The sequence below is a fragment of the Bison bison genome, unplaced genomic scaffold (assembly GCF_000754665.1).
Source record: "Bison bison bison isolate TAMUID 2011002044 unplaced genomic scaffold, Bison_UMD1.0 scf7180017864034, whole genome shotgun sequence".
In the NCBI taxonomy this organism is placed as follows: domain Eukaryota; kingdom Metazoa; phylum Chordata; class Mammalia; order Artiodactyla; family Bovidae; genus Bison; species Bison bison.
The window spans coordinates 5,689,520-5,706,042 of record NW_011494606.1 but is presented as its reverse complement, the minus strand read 5'-3'; the positions used below and the strand labels follow the sequence as shown (position 1 = coordinate 5,706,042).

The following is a 16,523-nucleotide window of genomic DNA, read 5'->3' as shown; positions in this document are numbered from 1 at the left end:
TGTTGAAAGGACTTTTTTCAAAAGGTTTTTAAGATATATTCCCAATCTGCTCTCAGAAATGCCCCAATTTAAAGTCTCATCCGGACTGAATACTCATTTCCCTGTACCCTTGTCAGCAGACTAATACTGTGTATTACCACTTTACATGTAACTTTCTACTTGCCAATTTGCTACACACAAGGAGTCTCTTGACAAGTTGTCTATTCCCCAACGCTGCCTCTAGAAACAGGAAGGGGTCTTTTTCTTTATTCATTTTATTACTTTAGCTCCATCAATGTGACTCGGCCCTGGGGCTACAGGCACCGTAGAGGAGGAGACCGCGTGGCAACCTACCGGATCAAGCTCACCTCGACTAGCTATGGGAGCCAGGATGCACAACCTTTCCCGGTAGGTCCACCTGGGAGTCTCTAGGCGGCAGAGGACGCTGTGGAGCCAGGGCCGGACCCCGCCCCCAGGGCCGCGCGCCGCGCCCCGTGACGTATTTCCGCGTCATCTGCCGCCGAGGCGTGCTCTCATTGGCTGTCAGAGAGGCAATTGGGGCGGAGCCAGGTGGGCGTGTGGAAAACGCAGCCTCCTGGAATTGGGGGGGCGAGGCTTCCCCTGTCCCCAGCCCTCCCCCAACTCTCCCCCGCCCTCCAGTCCGTCTCTGGGACTGCTGCGCTGAGCCGCTTGGAACGCGGCAGTGGCGGCGGCGCACTTTCCCGGGCTGTGGCTGGATCAGCGTTGTGGTGCGCGCGCCCGGGACCGGTTGACTGAGGGAGAGTGGGAGGGAATCCCGGGCTGCCGAGCTGCGCCGGCGGGGAAGCCCTTCGGTTCCCTGTGCACTGAGCAAGTGGGCCGGGGGTTCCCCCAGACCGCCACTGGCCCTTTGGCCCTGACGGGACCGCGCAGGGCGCGCCCCCCGAAGGCAGCCTTCGGGCTTGCGGCCCAGACTTGGCCCCGCGAGGCCGGCGCGGGGCAGCTCAGAGGGAGGAAGCTAGAGGGGCCGCCCTCAGAGTTGGGAGCGCCTTTCCTGGGTCCAAAATGCCCAAGAAGAAGCCGACGCCCATCCAGCTGAACCCGGCCCCGGACGGCTCCGCGGTTAACGGGACCAGCTCGGCGGAGTAAGTCTTGGGGTGGGGGGCGGGCTGGGGAGGCCCGGGCCGGCGTGCAGAAGCCAGTCGGGTGTGCGCCTCGCGCGGGGCTCTGCTCGGGTCATCACGTACGTCTCGGGCCGCCGGGCGCGAGGAACTCCCGGCCGCCGAGGTATCAGTGACTAAGCACTGATTGTGCTCCTGACTCAGACCAGTCCGTGCACCCAACGAGTAGCGATGCCCCATCCCCACCCCTTTACCGACCCTTTCAGTCATCCCTGACCTCTGGTTATTTTCCCTCTCCCTAAAAAATAAAAACTGGTTTATCGCCCGCCTGTCCCCAGCTCTTTCTCCTAGATTCTCTGGGATTCTGGTGTGTAACTGGGAGAAGGGAGCCAATGTTTTGGAAAAATTAAGATCGCATCTGCGTCTTGAGATCAACTCAGGATGTAGAATGTGGAGGTGGGACCGGCAAGCAGTCCTCACCTTCGTGCTTGACACCTGTGGGCTGGGAGTGGCTAGTCGCGGCCGCTGCCTGGCCAGCGAGGACGTGTGTACACCAACACCCCCCGAGGCTTTTTACTTGTCGACTTTGGGAGCTCCCATTCCTTGGCCTTCTTCCTGGAGACTCTTGTTTTGAAGGGAGCTGCTTTTCTTTTCTTCATCTGACTTTTCATTCATTCACCAGATCTCTTCTCATAGGTGTCTCTCCTGGGCTGCTTTAATTGGCCATGAGCCCAATTTTGGACCTGAGACATCACACCATGTTCTTGGAAATCACACACAAGGTGTTCCATTCTCTGCAACTTCCAGTGTTCATCACAAACCAGCAGTTTACTTTTTTAAACAGTGATGAGTCTGTTTGATGGACGTTTCTGAGTTGCCAGCTCTTTTGTATCCTAGGTAAGGGACAGGACTGTGTGAAGGAGAAAGATCTGGCGAGCTGGAGAAATAAACAGAAAAGATTAAGAGTTCTTAATCTCTTACCTGCACCCCGGAAACTTTAGGAAACCAGCTGATGAAAAGAACAGATTAGGCCTCGACCTTCTGCCCTTTGGTGATTTCTGTAACCTCTGTTTGTCTCTCTCGATGTTAATAGCCTGGGGACTTGTTGGCTTGGTGGCTCTGTCCACCCCTATAATGATCACAAGGCCAGTGGTGAACAGACCTGTGATGTGAGCTCAACCACATTCCTCAGACAAACTCCTTTCGATACTGAAGTATCTGTTTTGCATGATATTAACTTGCCCAGGTTAGTGGATAACTTTGCAAACATTGATGCACGTTTAGTGTACGGAATTTTATCCCCTAAAAATAGTCTGAAATCACCCCCAGCTCCACCACCACCACCAGAGCAGGGCAGGACAGGACAAATTTTGACCACAGTGGATTCTGACTGAATGTTGTGTCCTGACCATCGTGCTCCCATTCGTTTTGGAGGAAGGTAGTGAGTGAAAGTGGGGTTTCCCAAGTGGCACTAATGGTAAAGAACCCACCTGCCAATGCAGGAGACAAGAGATGCAGGTTTGATCCTTTGGGTCGGGAAGATCCTCTGGAGGAGGGCAAGGCAGCTCACTCCAGTACTCTTGCCTGGGAATTCCATGGACAGAGGAGCCTGGTGGGCTACAGTCCATATGGTCTCAAAGAGTCGGACACAACTGAAGCGACTAAGCCGCAGCAGCAGCAGTGAGTGGAAGTACCTGTAGTCATTCTGTTGTTGTGACCCAGTGTTCTTACAAAGTGACTGTAAGAACTCACAAGGAACTTACAAAGTTCTTACAATTGTGACTGTGTTCTTACAAAGGGGAGAGGGAAGAAAAAAAGGAAAAAAACTATGCTGAAGTTGGTGGCAGATATATTTGGTGGGACTGGGAGATTCTAAACAGTGGGTAAAAGGTTGGACTCTGGAGTCAGGCTAAGTTTGTGGTTTTTTGATCTGGGTCAGGTCTCTCTAGGGCTTAGGTTTAGTTTTTTTGTTTGTGAAAATGGGTCTAATGATAGATCTGTTTAGAGTTGTGAAGACTAAATGAGCTAATAGTAGTAGCTCTTCCGTCAGTGTTGGCTGCTGGTACCTTTGTTACTGGGTAGAGAATGCTGAGGGAAGCCTGAAGGTAATTTGCAGTCGTGGTGGTAGATGAGGCGCCATAGCTTCTGGATAACCAACCCCCTTACTCAGTTTTCTGTGCCGTGTGCATCTACCTCCGTGACTCATGGCTGTGTTACAGTAGGAGGCATCTCTGTGTAGGCTGCCTGAGACAAACGGGGACTGTTCCCCTGCCCCTTGCCTTCATGGGGGAAAGCTGTACACATCTGTTAATACATCTTTCCCGTTTTTCAAGCAAAGCTGATGTATTCATGTTTCTCTCAGTAGATCAGGCCATGATTTGGCACATTTTCATAAAGTGTAAAAAGAAAAAAGTCCATTGACATTAAAGAACTCTTGGTACTAAATTGGCAAGGTTGTTTGTCTGTGACTTCCTGGCACTTGGGACTGCTCTCTAATGGAGCACTTACCCCATTCAGACAAAGTTTTGTTATATGGGACCTGGATTCTATGCAGCTTCTGGGGGTCCTTGAAGAAAAAGACTGCAAAAATGTTTCTTTTGCAAGTTTGCAGAAATATATGAGTATATTGCAAGGGTGCTGAATGTTAGAGTGAAATAAGTTGGAAACAAGATCATGTCATTTCCCTGTTTAAAATGTTTTCTCTGGGAATTCCCTAGTGGTCCAGCGATTAAGACTTCCTGTTTCCACTGCTGAGGGCCTGGGTTCAATCCCTCGTCAGGGAACTAAGATCCCACAAACTTCACAACTCAGCACCGCTCCCCACACCCAAAAAAAGTTTTCATAGTTTCATTGCAGTTAGAATAAAATAAAATTGAAATTCTTTATATTGGGCTGTACGTCTGCTGTATCCCCCCTTCCCCGCCCCATCTCTTTAACCACACTTCCTGCTGCTCCTTTCTTCCGTTATGCTGGTCTTCTTTCACTTCCTCCATGGGATGGTCCATGCTCCCTCCAGACCCTCGCACATGCTGTTCCGTTGGCCTGACATGAATCCTCCCTTTCTCTTCCCAAGCTGCGAAGGAAGCAGTCTTCACCTCTTTGAGTAACTGTCATTTCCTCAGAGATGTTCACAGACCACCTAATCTAAAGTGGGTCCCTCTTTCTCATGTCACCTGACTTTTTTAATGGCACTCATTCACTGTCCATAATCTTTTACTGGGGTATTTTAATATTTCTGTCTTCTGTACACCTTATAACCTGTAAGATCGGATTGCCCTTTTTTTGTTTGCTGTTCAATAAGTAGTGCCTGGAATAGTACCTGGAAAGTAATCAGTGCACAAATGTTTGTGGAGAAAATTAGGGAAATTTCTAATATTTGCATAGTCTGTTTATCAAGTCTTTTAATAGCTTTTCTTTTTTTTTTGGTTATTTCTCCCTTTATTTTCATTCCCTCCTCCCCACTTCTCTCCCCAAGACACCATCTCACCCACTCTGGATATTTAATATATGGTCCTATAATTCTACCTATTCGTTGGGTATATGTGTACTTTTGGGAGGGAGATAGTGTTGTTTTGTGTGCTTAGGGTGCTGTATACTGTTGTGCTATTATTCAGCCTTGAAGGAAATCCTGCCATTTGCAACACCATGGATGGACCTGGAGGACAGAATGCTAAATGAAATAAGCTAGACACAGAAAGAAAAATACTGCATGATCTCAGATTTTATATAGAATCTAAAAAAAAGGAATACATGAAAGCATAGAGTAGATAGGTGGTTACCCGGGGTGGGGAGGTGGGGAAAATGGGAGGATATTTGTCAAAGGATACAAAGTTGTAGTTAATAGGGTGAATACGTCTAGAGATCTAATGCTTAGTGTGATGACTATAGTTAATAATACCGCGTTGAATACTGGACATTTGCTGGGAGAGTAGATTTCAGGTGCTCTTGCCACACACACACCCCACATAGTAAATGTGTGAGGAGATGTGTATATTAATTAGCATGACTGAAATAATCATTTCACTATGTGTATATAGTGAATCATCATGTTGTACACTTTAAATATTTTCATTTTTTATTGAAAATCCTATTGTGCTATAAATCTGCATCAGTTGGGATAGACTAGAAAATCTCAGTAGTTTAACATGCTTTCAGGTTAATGGGAGACTCTTTTGATTGGATTCCAATCAGGGCCTCCGGCTGACTGAGGCACTATGTCTGAAATACGCTTAATGAGAAGGGAGTCTTGAGAACCACATGCTGGCTTTTAAAGTTTCTGCCTAGAAGTGGCACTTTTGCTCCCGTTTTTGTAAAGCAAATCACATGGCCATGGTGACCTTCACAGGGGACAGGGGCCTTCTTGGAAGGAAAAGAAGCAGCAGTATTTGAACGGAAGCAATGACCACCCTTAACTTTTATTTCAGGTTTTTCTTTTTCAAACAAGTGCCGTATTTCTGAGCTCTGTTCATAGTGTTAGACGTGTATCTAGTTAATTGTTTCCTTGGTTGCAGAGCAGTCTATCATGTGCATGTACCACATTTTACTTATCATTCCCCTAGAATAAGAAGACAGTTTTGTCGTTTCTAACCCCTTGCTGCTTCAAACAGTGAAGCCATCACTGTCCTTAAATCTGCACCTCCTTTTGGACTCTTATAAGAGTTCCCTGTGGAATGTACTCAGAAATGGGATTGCTGAGTTTGAGGGTACTTTGCCTCTCCTTCCATGATAAGGCATTCGCTTACTCTTTCTTTGTGCTTTATTTTTTTTTTCTGTTTCCTTTTTATTTTTGAAATTTTGAAAGTACAAAAACACACAGGAGACTTGGAAAATACAGAACAAGTTATATATAGTTCCACTATATATTACAGTTGTTTTTTTAAGTAGATAAATTAAGATTTTTAGTTGGGAGTTTCAATATCAAACTCTCAAAAATTAATAGAATGAATATACAGAAAAGTAGAAGGATAAAGTGGATCTGGAAGGCACCATGAACCAATTCAGCCTAATTAAAATTCATAAAGTTCACGTAACAGTAGGATACAAAATCTATTCAAGTTCCCATAGACTGTAAACTAGGAGACATTGAAACATATCCAGGGACATAAAACAAGGTGCAAAAATTTCATGGTCTAGGGGAATTGAAATCATATAGAATCTATTCTTTCTTTGTGTTTTAAAGAGTACTTTTAACCCTCCCAAGGAGAAGCTGGAGCGCTGAGTAGAGTTCGAAGTTGCAATGCAGGGTGCTCCCCAAGGCTTCACTTTTTCTTTTACCTTAGGCAAGTCTTTTGTACTTTCTGACTTTTAGTTTCCTTATCTGCAGAGTGAGGATGAGAGTGATTTATAAAATCTCTGTCTTAGTGGCCGACGAGGCACTGCCTGATCAGGTTCTTAGTTTTCCCCATCGTCCCCTTCACGCTTGGCTCCAGCCACGCTGTTCCCTTTGCTGTTCCACAGTGTTGGTTGGCTGCATTCCAGTCTCAGAACTTTTGCTGTTCTCTCTACCTGGAATTCTCTTCTGCCAAATACCCACATGACTTGCTCCCTTACTTCCTTTGGAACTCTGCTCAAATGTTTCTTCACACAGGCCGTCTTTGATCACTCTATTTGTAGCACTCCCTGTCATGCTTGACTCCCTTATTTGCCCTATTTTTCTTTGCAGCACTTACCACTAATTATTGTTGCATTGTCTATAAATATTTATCTCCACCTCCCCCTGCCCTAAAATGTATGCTTCATGAAGGTGGGGGGTTGGTTTGTTCCTTGGTCAGTGAGTAGATCAGTGTCTGGCCCATAGCAGATACTCAGTAGATATCTGTTGACTACATGATTGAATCGTTCCTACCTTGAAGGAGTATTGTGAAGATTAAACAAGATAACACATACGGAAATGCTTTGAAGACCACAAGGTGCTGAATAAACAAGGCACATTGCTTGGCCTTGGTGGCATCCACAGCTTTTTGATTTGCATCAGCACTTTCTGCAGGTTTGTGGGAACACACATCTGTTAGTGTGAAAGCCCTTAAGGAAGGGGGCAGAGAGATTGAAATGGGTTGTTGTGCTTTTGGGGGTTCTCTTACGGCCTTAGGCGCTTCCCTGATGGCTCAGTTGGTAAAGAATCCGCCTGCAATGAAGGAGATCCTGGTTGGATTCCTGGGTCAGGAAGATCCGCTGGAGAAGGGATAGGCTACCTGCTCCAGTATTCTTGGGCTTCCCTTGTGGCTCAGCTGGTAAAGAATCCACCTGCAATGTGGGAGATCTGGGTTCGATCTGGGTTGAGAAGATCCCATGGAGAAGGGAATGGCTACCCACTCCAGTATGGGCTTCCCTTGTGGCTCAGCTGGTAAAGAACCTGCCTTCAATGCGTGGGTTGGGAATATCCCCTGGAGAAGGGAAAGGGTGCCCTCTCTGGTATTCTGGCCTGGAGAATTCCATGGACTGTATAGTCCATGGGGTCGCAAAGAGTTTGACACGACTGAGCGTCTTTCACTTACGACCTTACCTGGGATGTGCATTACGATAACTAGAAGCTTTTGAAGTGGTTTTAACTGACTTTGTAGTTCTGAATTTATGTGCTTCTACTGGTTTGTTGCAGCAATAACTAGTACTGGTGCAGTCTTTTGAGAACAGCTTCAGGTAAAAAGTAGGGGCAGCTGAACCTTGTGTCCTTGGGAAGAATGTCTCTGCTGTTGCACCAGATATAGAAAGAGCAAAAGGTTCATAAAGATGGCTTAGTCTGGGGCAGGGAGATGTGTAAGGTCCTTGTTTGAACATAAGCATGTACAGCATTCTACTTTCACTTATTTATGCATCTTTTGAAAACAGGGAGAGAATACTCCAGCAGAGCTTCCCATCTCTAGCTTGATTTTTCTCTGGCTGATCCCTTTATTGTCCTTCCATAGCCCCTGCTTTTTACCTCTGTCTGGTCTTGCTCACATGGTTTCCTTTGTCTGGAATGCCCTCCTCCACTTTCCTGTGTGATTTTATTTTTGTCTTGTATTTGCCACCACACTTTAGGTGAGGGGAGGACCTATCACTATGAGCAAAGGAACCATGACTATCTTGTGTACTGATATTTCCCTCACATCTAGTCCAGGGCCTGGAATGAAAGAATGCTCCCATCTTTCAAGACCTAGAATAGAGTTCATCTCCCATGTAGCCTTTTCTGAGTAACTCCATGCTATTCTAGGACCCGAGTTTGAGACTTAGTTATGCTACTTCTATATTGCTGATCTTTGGCATGTCGTTTATTTATTAAAAAAAATTTTTTTTTGTATGTTATTTAACTTCACTGAGTCTTAGTTTCCCTCATTAGTAAAGTAAGGATGACAATATAACAAACCTGTGAGGGAAGGAGGGCAGGTGAGCATCATCCAAAATAACGTTATAAAAGTATTTTATGATTGTTGGAAGCTGTCTACATGGGAAGTGTAATTAGCGGTGCTGGCTTTGGTTTCTTCCTTCTCAGTTGACTGTTACCTTTTTTTCTTAATACCAAATTGCAAATGTTGATACATCATGTTAATTTATACATTTTATATGCTGCCTGTTCTTTGAAGTCTTACCCAGACCTGCATCTAATCAAGCCTTGAGATCTGACTTTCTGTTTACAGCATATACAGGGACAGAGAAGCAAGTGAAATGACACCAGGAGGAAACAGACAAATTCAGGATGTGGAATGTTCTCTAAGACAACGACCCGGTCCCTTTAGTCAGTGTCATGCGGGACAAGTAAGGGAGGGTGCTGTTTGAGAATAAGAGACTAAGGAGACATGCCAGTCAAATGTAATGCATGAACCTTGGTTGGGTACTGAATCAAAAAATGTAATAGCTGTAAAAATGATTTCTTGGAACAACTAGGGAAATTTAGAGAATTATGATTAATTTTTTAGATGTAATAATGGTATGATTATGTAGGAGACTGTTGTTGTTCATAGTTGATGAGTGAAACTTTGAAATGGTTCAGGAAAAAAAATCACACTCACATAGTAGATAAAGCAAATGGGGCAAAATTGTTCACAGTTGTTTAGTTGGTTAGTGTATGAGTTTGACTCTTCCCTTCTTTCCATATTTCTTATGTTTGAAAAAATTAATAATAAATTTTTAAAAAGTACCCAGAGGTTAAAATTCATCCTAAATCTTACGTCCTTTTTAACATTAACTTACATTTTCTTTCTCCCCCTTTGTACTCTGGCCTGTGTGTTTGTGTGTGCGCTTCGTCGCTCAGTCGTGTCCTAATCTTTTAGGCCTCATGGATTGTAGCCTGTCAGGCTTCTCTGTCCATGGGGTTTTTTCCAGGCAAGAATAGTGAAGTGGTTTGCTATTTCCTCCTCCAGGGGGGTCTTCCCTGACCCAGGGATCAAACCCGAGTATCCTGCATCTGCTGCATTGCAGATGAATTCCTTACCATTGTACTATCTGGCCTGTATTGTATGATAAACATCACATTAAATTCTGTATCATTTTGAAGTCATATGCTTTCTTTTTCACTAAATGTTCCTTGTGTCTTTTTTTCCTCCATTAATTTGATTACTTGGGACCATGCCTTTTTGGACCCCTGGGTCTACATCACTCCATTCGCTTAGTATAGTAAATCATTATTGGTAAATTGGACAAAACCAAAATAACGTTAAACAAACTAACCAACAACAACAAAAAACTCTTCCATGCAAGCTTCCATTGGTATGAATTGGTAATTGTTTCTACCACATCCATAGGAAGCACAGGTCAAGCAATGGAGAATCTTTCCAACATATTGAAAAAACCTGGAGAACCCACAGACTGGGAAGAAGATGAGGTAAGCTTGAGAAGAAAGCTTAGAGTCTCAGTTTTGTTTCTCTTAGTCCTTTCTTGAAGCTGCCAGTTTTGAAAAAATCATCCTAGTCTCTTTCTGCCACTTGATTATATTTTTACTTTGTGTCCTGTATCCTGTCTCTTTTGTCTGAAAACCCACGAGAGCTGTTTGAAGGCTCACATACCTGTTTGCTAAATTAACAACCTTCCAGAATGAATTGCGTTTTTTTGTTTTTAAAAGAGCAGGTGTTCTCTGAATCCTGGTGCAGGGCCTACTGCTAAAAATGCTGATCCTAAAAAAAATAAAAATAAAAATGCTGATCCTGCCTCTGATTTCTTGGGGGAGCCCCCAGGGGTATCCTGCTTTGATGTCAGCAAGGGAGTCAGATAAGAAGATGTTGCATGGGGGTTGAAGAAAAATCAAATAGAGTGATTTCTTCCCCCTGAACCCAACTCTTTTTTGAATATTTGCTTGCTCATGTACAACTTTAAAAGAAAATTGAATATATCAGTACCTTTTTAAGGAAAGAACCTGCAGACATTAAATTTTCCAGTTTAACTTTTGGTTATTCCATTATATACATACATAGATAACTGTAATCAGTTGATGGGTTCCCCTCCTACCCCATTTTTACTCACAGACATAATTCTCATGCTTGTCATTTATTTTTGGCTAAAGAGTAGAATTTGATAGGACCTGGCTTCACAAATGACACTTGTTGATTATTTATATGGCTTCCAAAGTTTTATTATTTACTGATACTCTTATAAGTATTTTGAACTAATTTGTTTTGTTCTTTTAAACTAATTCATACACCAAATCAGAGGCAGTGAACCACGTTACCCATTTAGTTATGTATTACTGAGTGTGTTCCATAAAAAGACAGAACCAATTTACAGTGTATATTTCAACTAGTTCCTCAAGCTTTAGGAAGTTGGGTTTTTGTTTTTTTTTTTTGAAATTTAATGATTTTTTTTTTTTGATAGTTCAGTAGGGCTCCCTCTCAGTCTGCTTTGCTTTGTTTGTCAGGCTGTATTTTTGAAATGGGATTATTTTCAGTCTAAACTAATATTTAATGAATGCATTTTGAATGCATGGATTCTGCTGGATGGTGTAGATAGGTGAGTAAGATTCTTTTTGCCTCCAAGGATCTTAAAATCTCATGTATGGAGAGGTTGCAAGTTCACAAGAAGGAGGAAACAGATGGGTAGAGTAAGAAAAGTGCCCCAAGAGAAAGAGGTACAAAGAAAGTACTGTCGATGCTCATTGAGAGCAGGAAGAACGCACATCCAGTGGGGAAGATTAGGAGGGCCTTCACAGAGGAGATGACATTTGAGCTGGGTCTTGAAGGATGGCTAGGATTTCCATGGGAATGGGGGAGGGAGGGGGCCTGGCAGGAAGAGAGCTCAGGGTGAGCAGCTTCACATAAGTGGGAAAGCTTGGGATGTGTAGAGGAGCCGGCAGCGAGCTCAGTGTGCTGGATGCATAGCTGCAGGTCGCAGGAGATGAAGCTGGAGAGGTAGGTGGGAAGGCTTTGTGGCACAAACTGAACACTTTGAAAAGTTTCGTGCAAGCTTTTTTCTTCTCGGACCATTTTTTAATAGATATGTCTAACAGTTTTGTTGTGCTTTGTTTTATTTATTTATTGTTAGTTTGTGTCTTTTATTAGCCAGTAGACATTACTTGTCTTTTGGTTTGTTGAAGCGATAGGTCAGTGTGCTTCGTATTTTTTCAGTTTTATAAATTATGTGGCTACTACATCATCCCACTGTGATGTTTCCCTTTTATATTGTATTACTTAGGAAAAAATACGTATACTTTTTATTTTCCAAAGCATGTCTTTTGTATGGTACAACCTACTTTTCTTTTGTATTCATACATGTAGCATTATTTCATAACTAGCAGGAGTATGTGGCTTCATTTTCTTCTAGCCTTTTCTCTCCCTTATATGGTCCCATCTGGAATTAATGTGTTTGGGGTGAGGTATGGGTCTATGTTAATTTTTCTACACAATGAGGTCTAATATCTTCATGGAGTTTATTAAATAGGATTTTTATCTCTTGTATTTTCAGGTTTATTTTATGTGGTCTTTATGGTATTTTTAAAATCTATTTCTAAAATTTCTTTTTAGCTCTTACATACTTTTGAGTCTTTTTTTGTTATCTTAAATTGGGTAGGGTTAAAGATAACTTTAAAAATTGTCATGGTGTATATTTCCATTTATTAGTGTCTCCCCCTCTCTTTCTATTATGGTGTTATAGTTTCTTTTGAATAATTCTCTTGTGTCCTGAGTTCATATTTCAAATACCTAACATTTTGATGCTGTTGTGATGGAACATTTTTTAATTTGTGTATTCCATCTTGACTGTGATTTGATTTGTATGAATTGTTTATATCCTGAAGCTTTGTTAAATTCATTTATTATATCTAGTAACTTTTGATTGAATATCAGTATTTCTAGATTTATTAGTGTCATCTGCAAAACATAACTCAATTCTTCCCTCTCAACACCATTTCTATTTTATAGCCATCTCAACTTGCTTTGCTCTCAATAGCAGTTCTTGTGTCCCAGGGGAACATTTGAAACTAATGAGGCTTCCCAGGAACCTTCGGGGCTAGGGGCTTTTCTGCTCTTTCCAAAGAGTTGTGAAAATAGGAAGCAGCTGTCCAGCTTTATAGAAGCAGCACTTGTTAGGGCTGGCAGGGTCCTTATAGATCCTCTAGCCCTGTGCCTCCTTTTGCAGTATAAGGAAACCAGACCTAGAGAGGGGAAGGAACTTGCTGGGACTTCACACAGCTGGAGTTAAAGAAGGTACCTGAAATTTTATCCCAACTCAGATATATTTTCATTTGGTATGCTTACTTGGTCTGAAAAATTTCTAAGTTTACCCAAAACTGAATTTTGGTAATTTTACCCAGTCTTCTTAAAAATTTTTATAAACCTCTTTTTAGGTAATAATCTGAAACTCTGGAAAAGGATATCTCTCAATATCACCGCTCACCTAAGGTGTTTGAGGAAAAAGGGAATGAGGAAATGGAGGGAGGAAAGGCTATTTTATTTTTGTCCAGGATCCTTAGTAGGAGGGCCTATTTTTAAGCTTCATAATGTCAGTTTTTAAAGCAGTGGTTTTCAGAATAACCACAGACAGAAGTCCCTGTGAAATGAATGCCTTCCTAGAATTGACCTATTTTGAGTTTAAACTGTTACCCAAGAAAGGTTCAGAATTTCAGATGCTCTTAAGCACATTTACTTTTCAGACAAAGTAGAACAACTGAGTTGAGTGAATGATCTGCATAGGTTCCAGATTCTGGTTAAATCTTGAAATTTGGGGAGTTGTAAGGAGAAGACATGACTAATCAATCGCATTGTTGTACTTACATGTTGACTGGATCCAGGTTCATTATGTTTCTTTATTGAGTTAGAACTTTAATTTTCAGGTTATTGTTTTTTTAAATTAGATTAGACCCTCACCACATTTGAGAGTTCTGAGTTGAAATTATTTGCCCTATTTGATTTCATATCTTCCTTCAGTAAATAATCCTTCAAGGATGTCCTTGTTGGGGAGGCCTCAGAAGTTAGCAGGATTTCTAAGCTAACTATAAACCTTTTGTCTAATGGCTTACTCAAATTCAGATTGAAACCCTACCAAAGTGCTAGCCTGTATTTCAGCTCCTCTGTCTCTTTCCCTCTCTCTCTGAGTCTATGGAATGCTAGAAAAACAAGAAGAGGGTAGTTTAACATTCCAGTAATTATTAATAGTAGAAAATACATCCTGCTTATCGTAGGCATCCATTTGTGTCCACTGATAAAACTTGGACATTGGAGCCACAGAAGAGTTCTATTCACCAAAAGAAGGACCAGTGGAACATTGGACCAGGCTCATAACACATTATATTAGTTTAGATAGAGAGTGCAACACTTATATTATTTTACTGGAACACTTCTAAAATATAGTCTTTTTTTTGTTGTTTGCCTTATTTTATTTTGGTTACTAAATTAGTGCAAGGTTAGCCATACATGCAGCTTGTAAAAAGGCAGTCCTGAAGCATTTACAAATAAAAAAGAAGTTATAAAATATTTATTAGGGGAAGTCAAGGGGAGAGTTAGCGAGGAAAGTACCAGAAAACCACCAACAGGTGTTTTGGTTGCACTGAACAAAGTTTCAGTTTGATGGGCAATCGGGGGGAAGGGTTTTGTGAATTCCTGAAATGTGAGGTGGCATGCGAGGTGGAGGGGACACAGGGTAAGCGGAAATCAGCGGTTCCGGAGACACAGAAGGCTTGGGTTACTGGAGGCTCACCCCTTGCTGAGGATCCGTAACAATTCCTGAGCAAGTGGCTTTCTTGAAAAACAAGAGCTGCATCTGTAGGACCCAGGTACAAGTAATCAAGTATGGGTCCTAGATCAGGAAAGGCAAAAGATAGGATAAAGGCAAAAGACATAAAACTTTATCCCTGAAGGACATCATAACTGAAAAAATAACTACCACTGATTGAGGAACTTCCTGATCTGTTTCATCCATTATCTTAAACTTGCACTAAAACTCTGCAAGAAAGGTCATAATATTCTGTTATACAGATAAGGAAAATGAAGTTCAGGAATTTGCATGTTTGCCTAACTAGTTAATGGTGGAGCTAAGTTTGGAACCCAGGTCTGTCTTGCTCTAACACTCAAGCTCTTCCCACATAGCCCTCCAAAGATCACATAAAATACTAGAGGTCATCTTCCAGCTACTCTTGCCAGAACTGTAGCCACTAGCCATATGTAACTATTTAAATGTTAATGAGTTAAAAGTTAAGAATTGGTTCCTAATTTATACTAGCCACACAGAGGACACAGTGCCACATGTGGCTAGTGGTTACTGTACTGGGCAGCACAGATTACATTTTCATTGTTGCAGAAAATCTGTTAGTATCTAGCAGTTATCCAATTTAACTCTTATTTATTTTTGCCCCTTTATTTTGCAAAGGAAAAAATGAAGGACAAAGGTACTAACTTGTTCAGTGTCTCCAGGCCTTTGGGCTGGTTGCCTGGTAGCTTTTCCTATGTTCCACCCCCTTCCTTAAAAAAAATTAGCAGAATAGAGATGTGCAAAAGCAGTGACTCCTACTCTCTCAGCTTTGCCTGGCCTTCAAACTAGATTCTTCCTCCTGAAGTACAGTCCTGAGTTTCCATGAGTTCAAAGAACATTTCGTGGTTAATTTCCCCCAGGGAAATGAAAGATGTTTTTTGGAAAGGAATTCCATGCTAAATGTATGAAATAGCACTTTGATTCCTTCTGGTTCTTTCTCTGCTTTCCTACTAAGCACTTCGTAATTGAACTTGCAGCTGCCAACCATTTGTCTTCCAAATAAGGCCAGCTCAAAACAGTTCAAATGACAGAGGTATATATACTTTGAATGCCAGCAGCTGCTTGTTATTTGCTGTTTATTCCAATGGCATTTGTGTTAGGGTCAAATAGATTTAGATTATGCCCAGAATTACAACAACAGATTTCTAACTTGTGTGTTTAGAAGATTAAGATGTATTAACATTCATTTAACTGATATTTAGTACATACCTAATATGTATCAGGTACTTGGCTGAGAGATGGACAAAAAGAAAGTTTGCTGAAAATTAGAAAAGATGCCAGTGTTATGGCCAAGTTGAGTGTGTTTTAGATTTTCTGATTTTTATTGTCAGTATTTGCCACCCATATATATATACCTATTTAGTCCTAAATTCAATAAAAGCTTCAGTTTGGATCATAGCTTTGAAATAAAGTGAAGAATCACATGGAAATGTTCTTTTAGTACATGCTGTTAAAGACGTTTAAATTATATACTCCAGTGTTTAAATGACAGTCTAAAATGTATGTGTGTGCTTGGGGGATGAACCTGTGAGAAAAACCAAGGCATTGTACTGGGGTAGTATTTTTAGGAAGCCTAAATGTGATGTTTGATTTCAGTCTAACAGACTCATAGCTTAGAAAATTGTCTTTCAGAAACAGAGAAATTAAAGTTTGGGGCTTTTCCCAAAGGAAATGTTAAAATCACGTAAATGAGTATGCTCAGAGAGATTAAAAGCAAATTTGAGGAGCTTCTGTGGTGACTCAGTGGTAGAGAACCTGCCTGCCAGTGCAGGAGATACCAGTTCGATCCCTGATCTGGGAAGATCCCACATGCTGTGGAACAGCTAAGCCTGTGCACTACAGTATTGAGCCTGCCTCCAGAGCCTGGGAACCATGACGACGGAGCCTTCGTGCCACAAGTGCTGAAGCCCGTGCTCCCCAACAAGAGGAGCCGCCACAGTGAGAAACCCACAAAGGACAGTGAAGAGTAGCCCCTGCTCACCACAACTAGAGGAAAGCCTGTGCAGCAAAGAAGACCCAGCACATAAAAAAACAGCAAAGAAAACCGATTTGACTGATACCAAGGTGTCTGGGAGAGTGCCTGTCTTCCCTGAGAGCACAGAGGCGGAGCAGAGAGCACCTGAAAGGCGGTGGAGACGGTAGCATGGAATCTTGGGGGGCTCTGACACCTGGCCTTTCTGTCTGAGAGCAGGGGATGGGTGGGTGGGTGCAGAGCATCCAGAGGTCTTCACTGGATTGTTGAGAGTAGGATCTAATTTCTAGAAAGTTGGGGATGGGATTATAAGAGTTTTGGAGGCA

General features: G+C 42.3%; 1 protein-coding gene across 2 annotated transcripts in view; it reads left to right on the top strand.

Moving 5' to 3' along the window:
* Positions 1-587: 587 nt before the first annotated feature.
* The window catches only part of MAP2K1 (mitogen-activated protein kinase kinase 1), a 75,312-nt gene continuing 59,376 nt past the window's right edge, over positions 588-16,523 (top strand). Inside the window, exon 1 of one of the 2 annotated variants that reach the window (XM_010834535.1) lies at positions 588-1,103. In XM_010834535.1, the coding sequence (XP_010832837.1) occupies positions 1,024-1,103 (80 nt within the window). In that variant the 5' untranslated portion in view covers positions 588-1,023. Of the gene's footprint in view, positions 1,104-9,433; positions 11,393-16,523 lie in introns of those variants that run through there. The other variant, XM_010834536.1, reaches the window with a different exon arrangement.